The sequence below is a fragment of the Colius striatus genome, chromosome 15 (genome assembly GCF_028858725.1).
Source record: "Colius striatus isolate bColStr4 chromosome 15, bColStr4.1.hap1, whole genome shotgun sequence".
Lineage (NCBI taxonomy): Eukaryota > Metazoa > Chordata > Aves > Coliiformes > Coliidae > Colius > Colius striatus.
In genome coordinates this window covers 10,860,246-10,878,179 of record NC_084773.1, presented here as the reverse complement: position 1 = coordinate 10,878,179, position 17,934 = coordinate 10,860,246, and the positions used below count along the sequence as shown (strand labels likewise).

The following is a 17,934-nucleotide window of genomic DNA, read 5'->3' as shown; positions in this document are numbered from 1 at the left end:
TGTACTGTACATATCTAAAACCTGGTAAGTGGTTAACTGACCTGTAAAACTGCATTCTCCCTTGGGTAGCAGTTGGCTCTGATGGCTTCTCTTTAATATGTCAGAAAAATAACTCCAGACAGATGCAATACACAGTGCACAGGAAGGTTTCGTCCTCTCTCATTATTGCATCCTTGACATTTATGGCAGAAAATTAAACACAACCAAAGCATTTCATTCACACATAACAAACTCATCAGCACAGAATAAACAACCAGAAAGACAACTCTCAGTATAGGCCACAGGATGCTACATCACAAAGCAAATACTATGGCCTCACTACAACCTTTGTGATTCCCTTATCCTCCACGTCAGCTTGATAACATGGTTTGAATGAAAAAGGGAAGAGTCATATTGCAGCTGCTTGGAAAGAGAAATAAGAGATGGAAGAAGTTTAGTAGATTATCCAAATGCCTACTAAAAATTCAGTAATATTTCAGCTACGTAACCTAGTACAGTGTAAACAAACTGGATGTCTCATGAGGATGAAGTAATGTGATCAGGAAGGAAATATTTCTGATCAGCCTTGTGTATTCAAAACACCATTCATCAGACTTTGCTACCAAAGTGGATGGAATACAGGGCTTGTAGAAGTAACACTGTGTAGAGTAAGAGGGGATATACTGAAAGAAAAGGTGAAACTTCACAACAATTTTCACACAAATAGGGGAACTACCTCCAAATTTCAGTTGGAGTAGCTGTATTCCTATCTTTCTAAATCCTTCCCATATGCCTTGTCACATTGTCTGAAGCACACTACTGCTCAGCTGCAGTATTTCTCCTCTTTCTCCTCCTTGACATGCATTTCAATAATAGGTCACCCAATTCTCTTTCTCCTTACCTTTTCCATGAAAGTGCCTAATGAATGCATATTTATAAAGTACTATGAGTTTCTAGATGATTCTCTGATCCTACAAAATTTGTCACTCAAGTACTTCCTAGTCTCCATTCCTGTTTTGACAGCTTGTTTGAAGTTGTCACACAGTTCCCCACTGCAGTTTGTGCACTCAGTGCACTCTTGTCCTTTCTAGGACAGATACTTCCTCTCCTTCCAATCACAGATAGACAGAAGCTGTTCTGAAATCTTCTCCCGTGTAAGTAATTAGATCCTATCACTAAGAACAAAAGTTAACACACATGTCCAGATCTCAAATGTCAGCAACTTGTGTCACTGTACTGCATTCAGGGAAAACAGCCTGATCCAACCACAATTTCTTCATCAAACAAACCAACCAACCAACCAACCCCAAACCCAAATCTAAAACATACAGACTGAAGTGGAAAGTAACTCAAATTTTGCAGTTCTCTGTTACAACCTCTAACTTTGGAAATCTAGCAGCAATTTCTCCACTTCAGTGATGAAATTGATGTAGAGTTATCGTGTGACCCATCCAGTGCTGGTTCCAGCTCTCTTTGTCCAACATATCACAGACTATCCTGTCCTCCTGCACGGTTTATCTTTACGCACAAGCGGCCAATTCCCATTGGATGATCCAAAAATATTTCTATTTATACTTCACTGTGCTTTGCCAACTGCAGTTTCAATCAAATTTAGCTGGCCTCCTTAGTATCCCATAAGCTTCAGGCACTGGGGTTTTGCTGGTGGACTGGGGGTCTTTGAGGGGAGCAGGAGGGTAGCAATATGCAAAATACTGTACAAAACCATGTAAGATTAAACGATCCCTATCCTACTGAACCTGCAAATGCAATAACTAATCATCCCTATTAGCATTCTGCATGGCAGATGGCAAGTGGTTTGGAATAATGAGAGAGTTTTCCCCACAAGTAGATAATTCAACTGTACATTTGGATGTAAATTCTTTACTGATTATGATGGTAGAATACCAAGTTCTGAGAAACTGCCAGTTTGGAAGATGAAAGGAAAACTACTGCCTCTTCCTTCACTTGCCAAGACATACAGAAGTTAACAGAACTGGATCTCCTGCCCATAAAGCCATGCACCATTTTTTCCAAAGATGCCAAGTTACTGAAAGTTGACTAGCAAAGATGAAGAGCCTAAAGTTAGCAGCAAAATGGTCTCTGGAAGCCAAGCAGGAATGAGTCAGAATCTTGTTGCTGGAAGGAGTTCTCTGAATCAGAAAGGAAGCTGGCTCAGCTCCCACAAGGCAGAAAAGCAATATAGCAAGCAATAACCGAATTCAAAAACAACACACAGCCCAACAAGTGACCCGAATTGGGATTTTCTTTCTTCAGATAAAAAATAACATCTAAAAACTGGTTAAGATCTCCAGACAGGAAGGGAATGCGTGCAGCTTACAGAACACATGCAGTACTGTCTCTAAGAATATATGGGTTGTGGCAGTGCTATAAAGTCTCGGGGTTAGCTATGAAACTGCCTGCTGGGCCCACGTTATTTGTTAGTCTATTAAATCCCTCCCCAAAAAGTGTTGTAAACAAATTAACTGAAGCTGTGATATGCCGATTTCATATAACCACAAGACAAGAGGGACAGACAGGTTCAGTAAATTTTTCCTATGTGAGATGATCTCGTAATGATGTAAGACTGCTAACAAAATGTTCTTTTGAAAAGAAAACCCTGACCACTCATTTCAACAGCAGTTACTTCTCTAAAATGTCACTAAGCACTGTACTAGGTCCCTACAGTTTACATGGGACTACACAAAGGGGTATCAGTGATGGATAAAAATATGAGTCCATTAGTATATTCCGCACTGACAGAGTGGCATATCCTGCTAAAGACGCAGAAACAAAGTTTGAGAGGAGAATGAAGCTGCCACCATTAAAGTTCAGGTGGGATCTGAAACTAAACATTCACCTTATTAAAAATATCCCTTTGTTTCTGCCCACATGCTCCAATCTTCTAAATCACAGTGCCTTCTTTTACCATTCTGTGCAATTTGCTGAGTACTGACTCAGCAAGATCGCCATTAGGCAGCTACTCATCCCCGAGAGAGCATCAATAATGGTCCTTTCAAAGAACACACACAAAGGCTTCTAGGTGAGGGGGGGGGGGGCTTTTTTCCCCCTTTTTTTTTTTAAATAAATATTACAATTTAAAGATTGCTCACAGAACTGAAAAAAAACCTAATAGAAACATAATTTAGTTAACATGGCTTTAAGTTTGGACAAGAGCACGTGAAATGTCTCAGAGGAGTTAATGAGACACATGACTACCTGAGGATGCCCCACTATCCTGCTCTTGGCAGTCAGAGTCAACACAATGCTAAGAAGTTCACTGTGAAGAAACAATACTCATCTCTGAACAGGCAAGTGCTCGTATCTTCCAAATGCCATTTTTTGGGGCCAGTTTAGTTCTGATCATGTTTGGTGTGGTATGTGTACATCCCAGACAGACAGGCAAGAGACACTTCCAAGACTAAGATGGAAACAAGTAGGATAGGCAGGAAGAACTAACCCCAGCAAGGTCCTCTCACAATAGGAGTACCACCACCTGATCTTGAGACTACAAAAGCTGATGGGACTCCATAGCCTAGAAATCTGTTTAATTACAGTAACTTCATGAACTATCAAAATCACACCAAATAAATACTGAAGTCATCAAAGCCTGGTCTGATGGTAGAGATGTTTTTTTTCTCACTTTAGAAGGGAGAAAAGTCTCTCAATCTCCCATCAGTCAACAACACCAAACACTACCAACTTCCTCTGTGCAGATGTATCACCGCTATGGAAAGAGTCCAGAGCCATCCTGCCACAGTCACTTCCTCGGAAGGTGGAGATACAGAAGCTCTGACCTACAGAACAAACTGTTTCTCTCCTCAAATTTTCTCCACTGGTATTTGCCTTTGGTGTCTCCTGTCATCCCTCCATCACTCCAGGAGAAGACTGACTCAACAGTAAGTAAAAACATTCTGCACAGTGTGTGTAATGCAGAATCAGGAATACAATTACTGTTCAAAACAGCAACGTTGCCCTTGAAATCGGTTGCTACTGAATTAATGACCAGATTGTTGGGAGTGTTACCTCAACTTTGCTTTAGGCTGCTAATTAGCAAACAAGTCATTAATTCGCTGGTAACAAGTGGTTTCTCAGGCATTATTGCTTCTGACATCTTTAATTCACCATTCTTTTTGGAAAGCTTCCCCAGACAACTTTAGCCTCAATACTCTACAAATTGACCCTGTGTCACTACCACCAGCACACTAAACAACACATGTGCTGGAGGACAGAGGCAGAGAAACACAGCAGGAATAAAATGAGCTGGGTCATGAATTAATATTCATGATACCTTTCCCAGCTCAAGCCAAGGCAGGGTGGAGAGAATGGGGCAATGACAGATGGACATGGGACACCAAAGGCACAGGAAGTGCTGGACTTTGGTGTGGATCTGTCATTATACCTAAATACACAATAAAATACTAGGAAGCCTGGAGAAAGCTTGCTTCCACGACGGTACATGGTATAATATGTAATTCCCAATCTGAGAGCAGAGATCTGTGTCTATTTTCACTGCATTCTCCATGATAAAGAGCTTTGAACTGAATTATTTCATGTACTCTGATTCACAAAGCATGTCTAAGGTTTGTTTTAACAGCTGCACAAATATCCAGCCTTTTGAAAACAATCTGCATTTGGCCTGCCAACAAACCCTGATCTAAGGGTTTTATAATGGCAACATTACTACAGAATACAAGTGCCTTCCATGTAAAAATCGATAGCAAAAGAAACATCCCTAATAGACTACATGGAGTCTTTGGCATCTCTTCCTTTGCTATTCCAGTCTTTGCTATTCAGGTCTGATTTTACAAATTCCCAAGTTCTACCAATGTACCTTTGAAGAAATGCTCTTGCAATTTTGAAAAGATACATTAATATTTTACACCAGTTTTTCAGCACTAACAGAAGTGCAATCTCAGTCCATTGGACTGATTTATTAGTCATCCTTCATCACGCATGAGAGAAAAGATGATACAATGAACACTAGATTAGAACACCCTTTTACTGACTGGGCAAAGGGAAAGTCTTATTTAGAACCAGCATCTTAGCAACTCCCAAGAACTGAACTTCAGAAAGAAGATTCGATAGCTTGGATAAAGTATACAATCTAATAAATTGTCAAGATTTAAAATTCAGTTCAAAAAATAGTAATGTGACCCAAATGGAACTTTTACACAAATCCATCACACATACTTGACTTCTATTACCATATACCATATTTCTGAAGTAGTGGGGGAACATACCTTACTTGGAAAGGAATGCACTGGTACAAACAGTTGCTTAACAATGGGCCATGCAGAATTCATAAAGAAAATGCTTACATGCCAAAGTAAATGAGTGAAAAATCTTTGTGAAGCAGAACTGAAAATTATCAGAACAATTTTGTTCCGGTAAAATTCACACCATATAAAATGACACAAAGTCAAAATTGACTCACCTGCTCTTTTATCCTCTTTTGGAATAACTTTGGACAACTCACGCCTTATAATCTCTTACAGCAATATGCCAAATTTCCTATTAAAAGCAACTTCATAAATGTGAGAAGTAGTAAAGCTTTGACTAATAATTCATGTCTTTATTTAAAGATTACATGAAACAGACTCAGCACAGACAGAAGCAGGAACAAGTAACACCAAGCACTGAGAGAAGAACAGGAGTGGGATGCAGCCAAACCATTTTTTGTGAAGGTATTGCCATTGCAGTGCATGAAAGCACTATTCTGAGATAAGGTTGGGGATGAGCTCCCAGCAGTAATCAGTCTTTTATTCCTGAAAACTCTTAAATCCCTATTGTAAACGTTCTTAATTTCAACACTAAATTAATCATTTATCTAATCTAATGATAGGAGAAATCCCAGACCAATTCTGTTTGAAAACTGTGATGTCTTTACCCTGTCTCTCCCTGGGCTTCACAACTGTCCAAGTATTAACTAATCCAGAGCTTGACTCCAGAGCACAGCCCTCTGTTGAAATACCTGAGGCCTCCTGGTAGATTTCAAGATTAATAAAATTCAAGTATGACCACATAACTAGTTTATGAACTTTCCAGATCTACACAAGCAATTAAAAAAGAAGCAAAAAAAAAGTAGTTCCTTTAGGTTCCAGTTAGTGTTGCCATTTTAATTGTGGGGCCTTCAGCCTCATAAAATCTTGTGCAATTCAATAAAACTTTAATTTCCATGAGTACTGAAAGAAAGCCATAAATTCATCGTTCCCAGCAGACAGCCCATCTATGAACTTCCTCCCCCCACTTCCAAGGAGGCAGTGTGGTTGTCTACTCCCCACTCAGCCCAGGAGGATACTTACTACTTGCCAGTTTCTCTAACGTAATCACCTTAAATACTCATGTCCATTAAGCTTAAAGATCTTAGGACCATTAAATGGAACTCTTAGATACTAAGTCCCATACGGAGTAAATCTCCCTGGCAGTTTCTCCACCGGAAAGCTGCCTTGGGTTCAAGGCTGATCTCTATCAGGATAAGACACGGCCGTTCTTTATGCACTCCTCGATAACAGCGCAGAGCATATGCGGTCCTCTCGGCACACCATGCACAGCAACACAGCCATCCGTAAGCAGCTTCAGAAACAGTTCTGCAAACTATAAGGAGATCTCTGAGGGGAACTCAGCTTCAGAACAATTTTATCTTTTAACAGCTTCCTAATCCCCTCACCCTACTCCTGTAGCTTTACCTTTTTAGAGAGTCACACCCCCACCCACGCCAACTCCTGCATCCAAATTTAACAACTACACAAATAAAATACAAAGGTGATAAGCCAACCTTCACAAAAGAAAATAAATCAAATTTCTAAAAAAAATGCATTTTGAGGATAAATCTAGAGTGCCTGCACTAAGCCATAACCTCTTTACTGATGTTTTTCTCTTCCCCTTAACAGATTCGGGGGCTGTAATAACATTTAATCCTCAGAAGCTAATCTAAATGTAACACTCAAAAGAAGACAAAGACAACGCAACAGAAAAAAAATGTGGCCACTGCCTTTTGGGAGTGCTGCTTTATCCCCGGAGCGAGCGCATTAATAGAGCTTGGAATGAAATGCCATTTTATTCTCTGTAGCGGGGAGGGGATTAGCAAGTTGTCTTCTCTAAACCCAGTCTGAGTCATGGCTCTATGAACACTGAGAAAAGGACGTGGAACGAAGGGAAGGGCGAGGAGCACTGGCTTTTTATTTACACGCTGCTTCTTTTGTGGGTGGTTACTGAAGCACACAGTTTGCTAAAGGGGGTAGGAAGGGGGGGGAAAAAGTTCTAGGTCTCCAGACTTTAATTCTGTTGGTTAACAAGACAGAAAAAAAATAACACACCAATTATAACAACATCACTGAGACAATATGTCCATGGCAACCATCCAATTCACCACAGCATGTGAGCAACAAAGGCAAGTTGCTTAAGGTGCTGAAAGCTGTGCTCAGTGGTCTCCTGTTGCTAGGATCTCCTTTCTAGGAGAAAGAAACAGGTTGGACAGAGCCCAGAAGAAGACATTGTGGTAGGAAAGTGGAGACAGGAGCAGTCTGGGTTCAGGTGAAAATATGAGGAACGAAGTCCATTACACAAGTCAGGCCATTCATTCAGGCATCAATCCTAGAGTCCTACCTTGAAGGAGAAACCAAGGCCTAATGCCTGTGCTGGTGATTTTAAATGAAGCTCAGTACTACGTACTTCACACTTCTCTTTCTACACAAAGGGAGACAGGAAGGTCTACCTGCCTACCTTGCAGGTATGCTGTGAAAGGTCACTGGTGGAAAGCTTGTACAATATTCCTAAGTCCTGCGACACTTGATATTCACTAAGGAGAGGAAATAGTCTGTGGAACACTTGACCACTTCTGCAGAGCTGTAGGTGTTGATAATGAAATTACACAACTCAACAAATGCCACAAAAGCACTTGGGTTTTGTTTCAGATACTCCTTATTTTTGCTTCAACATGGTCTCTGAAAAAAGGGTACTCGCAGTGGAACCAGCCACAGCTCTATGCTGATGTATGTCAGAGGACAACAAATATAGGGTAGATCATCTTACAAGGTGTAAGTATCAGGGGCAGGTCAAAGACTTCACAGCAAAACAAGGATAATATAAGTCAGAGAAGAGACACTACAGGAAGGACATCTCCCCTGCGGATGAACTAAGAGCTACTCCTCTGCCTTCCTTTCATTACAGGAGCTGTCATAGTCCAGCACTGGGTAACAGGCAGACATGTGCTTCATTCATACTCTGGCTATATTCCAGCTCATGTAATTTTGCTGGAGTGTCAGTTTATTCCTGCCAACCAAGCTACTAGATCTGCATAAATCAGTCTTACCTATCTTAGCACTTACTGTGCTTGCATGTCTAATCTGAAAGCACAAATCAGGATGAGCAAACTATTTTTTCCACTGAAGTCACAGCATCTTTAATTTATTATCATAAACAGGCTATAGAAAGATTTGAACGTCCTACACCTTAACCAGAGGACTCACAACACGCAGACTTCAAGTCCTACCAATTAAACATAAATGCCAATGTATGATGAAGTTTCCCTGGCTCTGTCCCAGGCTTACCATGACCCACATTTGAAGCATGTGTGCTCCTGAAGAGTGTTTGTGTGGCATGTTGTACACTGAGGCAATGACTCCAAAAAGGATCACTGCATAAAACTGTAAGAGACACACAGGTTGCTGGCTGATGCACACATACAGTTACCAAAGGGGATTATCAACCCCAGATTGTGCACTCCAACACACACTGGAGTGCAATCCTGGCCATTTCTGTAGTGCCACACAGCTTGTCCCTTCTGAAGGCAACCCACAGCCATGTTGCCTTTTCACACAGAATTCAAGTTAGGGCAAATGTGCAAAGAAGATAGCCTAAGGAATCTGTCTCTTGGTGACAGCTCAAGTTCATTTGGCTTTCAAATAGAAGGGCATTGTACAAAAAGGCCAGAAGCCAGGGACTGGCAGATAATGAAGGCTCAAAGAAAAGGGGAAGGAACCCCTATGAGACCATCCACACATTTTCTGAATTGTGAAAGGAAGAAGTCATTAGCATTTGCCTTGGTTTCAGCCACTTTATGAGAAATGGTGACATTCCTGAGTTTCCTACATTACCATGGTCTTTTCCACAAGAAACAAGAGAGACCAAATGAAACTGAAACCTCAGGAACCAAACTTAAGACTAATATAAAAAATAGGTGAGTTACAGTCCATTACAGCCAGTAAAGAACACAAGCCAAGGTCCCAATCTCCTCCTTTACAAAGTCACAAGGGTAAATCGTTGCTTCATGTGTTCCCAACCACTGACTGCTTCTCTGCAAAAGCAAATCCAAGGACAGACTGAACTGATCAGTTCAGAAAGACTGTCAGAACTTTATATCCCATGAATTTTTAAATTTTTATTTAAAAACAGAATTTAGAATTCTACGATGGAAAACTGCATGAAAATGCACCCAATGTGTTAGCTGCCTTGTCTTGGCTTCTTTAGCAACTTATTGCTCGACTGTCCAAACAAAAATGTGAAATTACAACAGGTTATGTGATGCTTTGGCAGCCAAACATAGTTTTAAATAAAGACAGCACAATATACTGCACATCCCACTAACAAATTCATAACTACTATATCATCTATTTATGCAATTAAGTATCGTACAGTCTGGACTGGACCCAACTGGACTACATATGTTGCTACTCCAGTTTATTGCATGTTGGCCAACTGTTTACCCAACTGAGATCCGAGTGCTGCTCTTGACAGTGTAATTGCTTTGGACTCATTAATATTAAAGAATTATAGAAAATATTTTTTCTTAGACAGCTGTTAGTGCATGTGGAACAATAAGCTATATCACACTACTGGCAAATACAAATGGAATTGAGACACTAAATATGCTCATGGTAAAAAGACAACTTTAAAGGTCTGCTAATTGCAGTAAGGCAAGAGGATAAAAAAGGTCAGAAAAGGCATTTCATCCATTCTAAGAAAACATTCACGATAATTACAGCTCTATTTTGATGGAAAGTTACAAGGGCTAATATTTAGGCTGTTTACCTTTTTCTACCCTGGACAATGAAAACTTTAGAAGTTTTCCTATGCCCATGCACTAGTCCAACACTGCAACAGGTTAAATACATGGGATGAAAGCTGAAACAGACTGAATATGTTCCATTGCTGTTTTGAAAACCCTAGAAAATGCACATTAAATGGGAATATTTACTAAGTCCATGTCTTCTCCCTCATTCTCCCTTGCAAGGTCTAACAACTTCATACTAAATTCTGTCAAGCTTGGCACAGAAAGAGAGGATGCCAGCTTACAACTCTTCAGCCCCCTAAATACCTGAGAGGAGGTAACGTCACAGCCCATTCATGGGATACCCAGAGGTTACACACAGAGCATTATGAAACACAGTTGAAACTGCTGAGAAGAACAAAAGTGGCTCCTCACTTTATCCACTCCTCTGCTTTGGTGGCTGCCTCCTGGTACTGCTCGGATGTCAGCTTGTAGATCTCTGCATTCTGAAACAAAGAATACAATGCTCAGCTCTAAAAATTAAAGGCATCTAGATCTTATCCCATCACAAAGTTATCTTCTATAATTAATCAAGATATCCAACAACAAACAGCATATTCAGTTCAAAGAACACAAAAAACCCCACAACATTTAAAACTTGACTTTTTCAGCAAAAGGCATCAAGGCCACAACGTGTCCTCCATTCCATGCTCCACCTTTGTGGAGGGAAAGAAGAGGAAAGGTCACTAACAAAACCAACCATCAGTTTTGATTATGCCATGTAACCCCAAAAACAAGGTGTTTCCAGCACCAAGTTATTTTGAGTCGGATTGTGTTTTGTTCTCCTTTTTCATTAATTGCTGTGAAGGATCTTGTAAGTTACTGACATGCAAGTATCAAAATTGGCTGCTAGCACTGGAAAATCCATTTTACATTTCAGTGCTTCTACTTATGTTACTTATTCTTTAAAAGAAAATTATGCAGCCTGTTTCCCTTTTAACAACATAGGGCAGCGTATCAGGTATCAGTTAAGGCACGGCCAAACAGAATCTGGAGTGTCTTGCTGCAGGGCTTAAGAGGTTTGCATTAAATTCTCCTGGGCTTGCACAGAAAGAGTTTTAGTTCACAACTGCTCAGCTGCTGAACATGGAGGATGAATCCTCCCTTTTTGGCTGCATTTACAAGACTCTCAAGCACAAACAGCAGAAGGCAGTGGCTGTGCACTTCCAGTGACTTCAACGCAAGGTCTTGTGTCACTAAACTGCTGATAAAGCTGCTTTAGTCAAAGACTGTGGACTTTACACTGAAATAGCTGCAATTGCCTCACTCAAAACTCATCTGCAAGGCCCTTAGTCTGAAAAGGCGCATGCAGAAAATATGCAATAATCAATCAGAAAAGTGACAAAATGGTATTGAAAGCGAGGACAGCTATTCGTTTCGGGCCGGTTCTAGCTGCTATCGCATCTCTCCCCAAATTTGGTCATTTTATATAGAATACTATTCTTGCTCTTCTTCATTTATTTTCCCATAAATGCAGCTGTGGTCCTGCGCGTGATGAGACGACACATATTGTTCGGCGGTTAGAAAAAGGAAAGGACAGATATAACTCAAGTTCTATTAGCGGTTCTGCCACTTGTGCAATCTTGAGCAAGGCACCATTTTCCATCCGCAAGCGAGGGATAACGGCTGCCTGTATCTCTGAAGTTGTGTGAAGCTTAGCTAATTGGAAGGTTTATACAGGTTTTCAGAGCCTGGGCTTCAAGGTGCTATATTTAAGCATTTTATCTCTAGTGCTTGAATTTATGTCACATACCAAAAAACCCACAGAACAGACTTTGCTTTTCCAAACTTTGACCTCGGAGACAGACTTAAACTGAGAAATCACGGATGAGTAACCACTTCAAAACGCATTTTGCTAGCAAATTGTCATTAAAGTTTTCATTTATTTACTTGTTATATAATGGTCAAACTTCTATGCTATTAAACGCATTTTACTTCTTCCTATAATGAAAAGTTCAGCTTTTAATGGAGCCTTTTTCTGTCCTGTAAACAGACCTCATGACTTTCAGCTCCCTGCTGTTACTTATTCACACATGAAACCACAAGAACTATGCTTCATTAATTAAATTTGCCATTAAAAATTAAATAATGTGAATAAGTAGATGTAAGCGTTATCTCCATGGGTTTCAGAAGTCTCACCGTTTCTCCAATTACTACCCAAGCAATTTTCATATTTCATACTGTCTGATTTCTCAAAGGGACTAGATTTGAGAGATCAAAATGAGAGAAAGTGGGAAAGAGAGAAGGCAAGGTAGTAAAATTAAACATTTTTCAGGCAATAGGAAGTAGCCCCGTCAGATACTATTAGCCTGCAGCACTCTGCAGTGAAACAGCAGCAGGAGAGGAAAACAGGAACAAATATGTTGTGCGTGAGACCCAGCATGAGGTTGGCATTTAACCCACCTAAAGAAAGAAAAAGTAGCCAACAGATTCATTTACTAGTTGCGCTGTCGATTAAAGCAGCTGTGGCACAACCTTGTCTAGTTTTGCAGAGACAGAGCTCAACTGTCCTGTACTACCATCAGCCCCATCTGCAACGACATCAGCTACAAACATGGACAAATATAGCTGAGAAAGAAACTGGTATGAAATAGTTCTGGATCCTAAAGCTAATGAAAAGTAGGCAAGTGAGAACCTGGACGGTGAGGCACGAGTCTCAATGAGGGAAAGGAGAAGAGATCTGGCCTCAAAGAAACCACAAGGCACATGGCACGATGTGAAGATCAAGGAGGGGGCACAGAAGACCTTCAACCTGAAGATGAAAGCTGCTGAATTTTAAAAATGAAAAGTAAATATATCTGCATGTGATCCATCTTGGGCTTTTGCCTTTGAGTCAAAGTACTCTTGCCACCTTCTACCCCCTGGCCTCTTACCCCAACTCTAAAAAAATCAATGATGAGGCATTTCCAGTGCTACAACTCAGTACCTTTAAATACTTCCCCAAGTAAGAAAAACAGAGTTTTAACATTTGAACCTGAGTTTACTTGACAAGCAGACTCGTTAAGCAGGTTTTCTTAGGCCTCTAGGCCCTTTTCTACCTTGAGAAAGTCATGTTGAGTTTGGTCCTAAACACAAAATCAGCAACAAATTAGCTAAATGAGCAACAGACAGGCCTTTCAGTATAGGTACAGTCACGTCAGGATCTGCCATTTGGGGCAGCTTCTTATTGAGAATTCTTTTCCAGGGAGTCTCATCTATAAGACCTCAGATGCAAGATCTGCCTAATTTTCAGTATTTTACCCTACCACACTGTGGCAGAGGATAATGTTCCAATGGCCTTCAAAACTGTAGGACTTTATAATCAGGTTGCAAAGGAGGAATCAAGCCAGGAACCACCTATGCACTTCCCACGACTTCAGCAGAGCTCCCCACACACAAGGGATACTCAGCAGGATCAAGGAGTGGTATTTGCACTTGAAATAGAGTCTGAACTGCCTGTAGTCTTAGTGAAGTCCTTTAGCTTCACAAAACGATATTCAGTTCAGTAAAAGAGAGAACATTCAACACAAAATTACATTACATCAACGCTGCTTTTAATTTACTCTCACAATATTTGATGCTTGAGATAAAATGGCAGCTCACAAAGAAAAAGTTGAACATGAGACCTCAACTATTATTAAATAAAGCTCCTGGCAGTCTCAGTTGCAGAAATAAGTTTAAAAACATGACCAAAGTACACCATAAGGGCTCAAATAACAAGAGACACGGAAAGAATGAATGAACCACCTAAAATGTTTCACTTCTCTCAATAAAGCTGAGCCTTAGGGGAGGCAACTTCAGAACATCAGAGCTTTGTCATATGGGGAGAGCACTCTCCAGAGAGGACAAACAAACTAAACAAAGAAATGTTAGTTTCAAAGATTTTCCCCTGCTATTAAATGATGGTTCGTAGCAAATAATAAAAACACCAAGAAGTTATAAAAATACATAACTAGAGCCTAAAGACCAACAGAACAACTTTCTTTTATCCTGCTGCTTTTCTACAACAGATTTCCTGCTATACCCTTGTTCTCTACTCCTCCCAGAACACCCTTGCACAAAAAATTCCCTTTCCAAAGGGAACCAATTTTAAAACTTCGAGCTAAATTTGGAGTCATTTGAATTCAGCATTCTTCCTTGGCTGCAAACATGCAGAGAAACTCCAACACTCACTACTACAACTCTCTACACTGCCCAGGCACTTTCCACAACGTATAGCAAAGAAAGTATGAAAACAATATAGCAGCAGACAGCGTTCTCAGGGTTATTTCAGGAGGGTAAGTAATTGAAGCATAAAGAGAAATCCCTGCCAGCTCATTCTCACATTGACATTAAACCACATTCCTTACAACTTCAGTGAAACATGCACTACTTGCGGTAACATGTAAAACAGAAAAGCGAGCAACACGAGCATGAGGAGAGAGACATTAATCAGACTTTAGGCAAAATTCTTTGTGAACATCAAGCAGCAGCAGCAAAATCCTGATACTGGGACACGGATTTCTCCATCAGGGTCAGTTTGGGTCAATAGATCAGAAGCTGTTTGAATTTAAAAAAAAATAAAATAACCCTAACTACCATCACCACAGCTATCTGGAGATATTTTGACACCTCAGACTATAGAAACCTGTCAGTGGTCACAGTGCTTAAAGATACAAAGAGGATTAACAGCTGTTGAAATGCTGCCAGCATAGATGAATGCTAGTGATACCTCTGATGAAATGGAGCAGGCCAGCGGAGGCCTTGACAAATGCTGCAGGCAACAGCCGGGGGATTAGATGGTACAATCCGCGTCACACCTGACAGACATGCTGCTTCTGTCCCCTCTCCTCTTCCATTCCCTCATGCTCCCAGCAAACCTCCCGCCACGAGCTCCCCTTGAGCCTAAAGGAGCCTGAGAGGTGATGCTGCGGGCAGGGAGAATGTGTGAGGTGCCCCATGAGTAGGAAACATAGCAAATTTGGGAGAGAAAGGGGAATGGAAAGCAGGTTACATCTCATGTATCAAATGTCAACTGGGAGACACTCAAATTCCTGCTTCCAGCTGCTTCTAAAGCTAGAAATAAGACCTCACACCCTCCTGATAAAGCAGCACGACTGTTGCTTGCCCACACACACTTGGGATGAGGAACACTCACGTGCCCTGGACACAGCTGCTGCCACGAGGAACAGTGGGAAGCTACAGAAAAATGTGGGTTGGTGCAGGCTTAGGAACTGCCTCTGCTCCCAGCACTGCCTAAGGGAAGCAAAGGCACGCTCAGTTCCCCACACCTCCCTCGGTCACTGGCTCACACGCACTGTAAATCAGGTTGTTCATTCTCATTGCTTGGAAGTTGCATGCAAACGACTCCTAACAGATCTGAAATAGTACCCCATGTCCCTGCCCTCCTCCCGCAGGTAGAGAGGCAGAGGAGCTGAACTGATCTGTTCACCTAGCAGCCCTCTGGATCTCTTAAAAATCAACCTATACAATCAATCACTGCTATCAACCGTGATCTAAAACAAGGAGTTGAAGAATTCCAAGATACACTACAAGAAGCAATCTCTTCACCTCCCAAGTTCACTTCTTGAGTTCCTCCTCAGCTTGTTTGTTGGTATCAGATAGCATTTAGCTGAAAGAGATCATTCACATTTTTGCCTTCCTATCAAGCACAAATGCACATACACATAGAAGGCAATTAACAAGGAAGAGAAATATGCATATAAGGCATATCCCAAGAGCATAGAAGCCAAGGGTTAAACTGCTTTTATGTGAATTCATTTTTATTTTCTCAAAAGGTAATAGAGGAAAGATGCAAGCAACTACAAACAGCTTGCTGATACAGAAAAAAGATTTTTTTCAGCCAAAGCCAACTTCTAAACACAGCTCTGTTGTTTGCTGTTCATGTGTGGGTTCATCCACTCCTCCCGCTGAGACCAATAATGAAATGAGAGCATTGAATCTGTGTCATTCTATTCTTTCCTTTGGCAATAAGCTGTGAGATCATAAATTTTGGATTAAGATTCAGAGAAGACAGAAAAAGAGCAATGTCCACAGCAGCAACACAAGAAAGTTAAACTAGTCACAGGCAGAAGTATATTCCTGTTTGAACAGATCTTCTCATAACTGTGACATTATCTTGAGTTGAAAGCAAAATATTCATTCTGCAGCATATCTAAGCAGCTTCTCAAAGACAAAATAGCACAAAATACCCACATCCACAGGACCTGAGGGAGGCAGAGCTGGGGAAAATGACCACAGCTGGGTTCATCCTGTGGATAACAAGCTAGGCACAGAAAGGTTAAGCTACAGTCTCTAAAGCACACAGTGAATCAAACAAAGGTACACAGCCCAGGACCTTCCAGAGCCAGGTCCCACACCAAAATACTCCATGTGGGTGAAAGCAAGTTTACAGACCCAGCCCAAGACCGCATGCCAGAGTCTGACTGTCTCTATGAAGGTACCCTGGGAAAAGTCCAATTAAAACAGAAAGATGGTAGTAGAACTTCCCCAAAGAGCTGCAAAGTGCCTCATTGGAAACATGCAGAAAAGCTTCATGTTATCTTCAACTCCGAAATACTACCAGCAACAAAGAAATTATTACTACAGAGGCAAATAAAAGGGGAAGAAGCAGAAAAAAAAAAGCCAGAAAGTATTAAACACTGCATTTATAAGAGGTTTCTTTAAAGCACACCATTCTGGAAGACTGCAAATAAAACATTAGTAATTCTTTCAACATAAACGCTACAAAGTAAAATCACTTTCAAACAGAAAGGCCATAAAATGCCAGTAGGCAAACCAGACTTTCTGACAAGGATAGCAATAGTAACATGAAAGGCCCAGATTAACACTAAAACTGCTGCAGGAGGGCATTGCTCCATTCTCCTCCTGGCTGGAACTTTAATATAGAAGTCTGAGGTGAAGAATTCACAGTAAATGCCCAAATCAATTATACCCGACAAGTGCAGGTAAACAAGCCTCACAGGCATTGATTAAATATCAAGGGTTTCCAGTATCTGCTTCAGAGAAGTCCTACACCTGGCTGACCTGCACAGATAACATGCTGCCCATGACTTTGATGGCAGAGCAGTGCCTGCTGAATCCCTGTGCCCCAGCTGCACAACTTGTCCCATCAGCCCACCCACCACACAACCAGGTGAACTCCCAGATCACAAAAAGCTGTCTCTAACAACTGGGAATAGTCCAAGAGGGAGTGACAGGCATGCAGAGAATCAGTGCTAAGGGAAGAGGAAATAAGAGAAAGGAGTTGCCAGAATATCAGAAGTGCCAAGGTCTGCAGCTGAAAGTTTCAAGAGGAGGCTGACCAGCACTTCAGAGGGAAAAGCAAAAAAAAAACACCAACCAACCAGAAAATTGGCAGTCATCAAGAACTTGTCATACATTAAAAAAGATACTAAGTACATTCTCCTGTCAGGCCCATCACAGGAGCTTATTTCAGGAAGGGAAGATTATAGCTAAGGTTTCGTGCCATCATGCCAAAAGCTGGTATTTGACAGAACCTCCAACAGAACTCCCACCACCTCGGACAGCCACACTGCAGCTAAAACCCCAAGTCTTCTCCTCTGAGAATATCCCTAAGCCGCATTTATAAAATGCAGCAGCTGTCCCAGTTAACAGCTCCTGTCCCAATTTTAGAAATCTAAACTATATTCATGACCCCATCCTTTTCCACAACAGGTAGCTGAGGCACGCAGTTCACTGGATTCCCAGTAGCCAGAATGGGAGGGACCCAAGGCAGAAGGATGTGTAAGAGGACTGGAGAACACTGAAGAAAATGCATCACATCCATGCATTTACATGAGTAAAGGGAACTGCAAGGAAGAGAGTCACTATAAGAAACAAACAAACAAAAAAAACACCACAAAACAGAAGTATACTCAAGCCTGCAAGTTCCACTCCCTCACGGGGTTTTTCCTCTATCCCCAACT

General features: G+C 41.1%; 1 protein-coding gene across 2 annotated transcripts in view; it reads right to left on the bottom strand.

Moving 5' to 3' along the window:
* CHCHD6 (coiled-coil-helix-coiled-coil-helix domain containing 6) overlaps window positions 1-17,934 on the bottom strand; it is a 113,864-nt gene that overhangs the window by 43,628 nt on the left and 52,302 nt on the right. For both annotated transcript variants that reach the window (XM_010210453.2, XM_062008360.1), the window contains one exon: window positions 10,403-10,473. In XM_010210453.2, coding sequence (XP_010208755.2) covers window positions 10,403-10,473 — 71 coding nt within the window. The remainder of the gene's footprint in view (window positions 1-10,402; window positions 10,474-17,934) is intronic.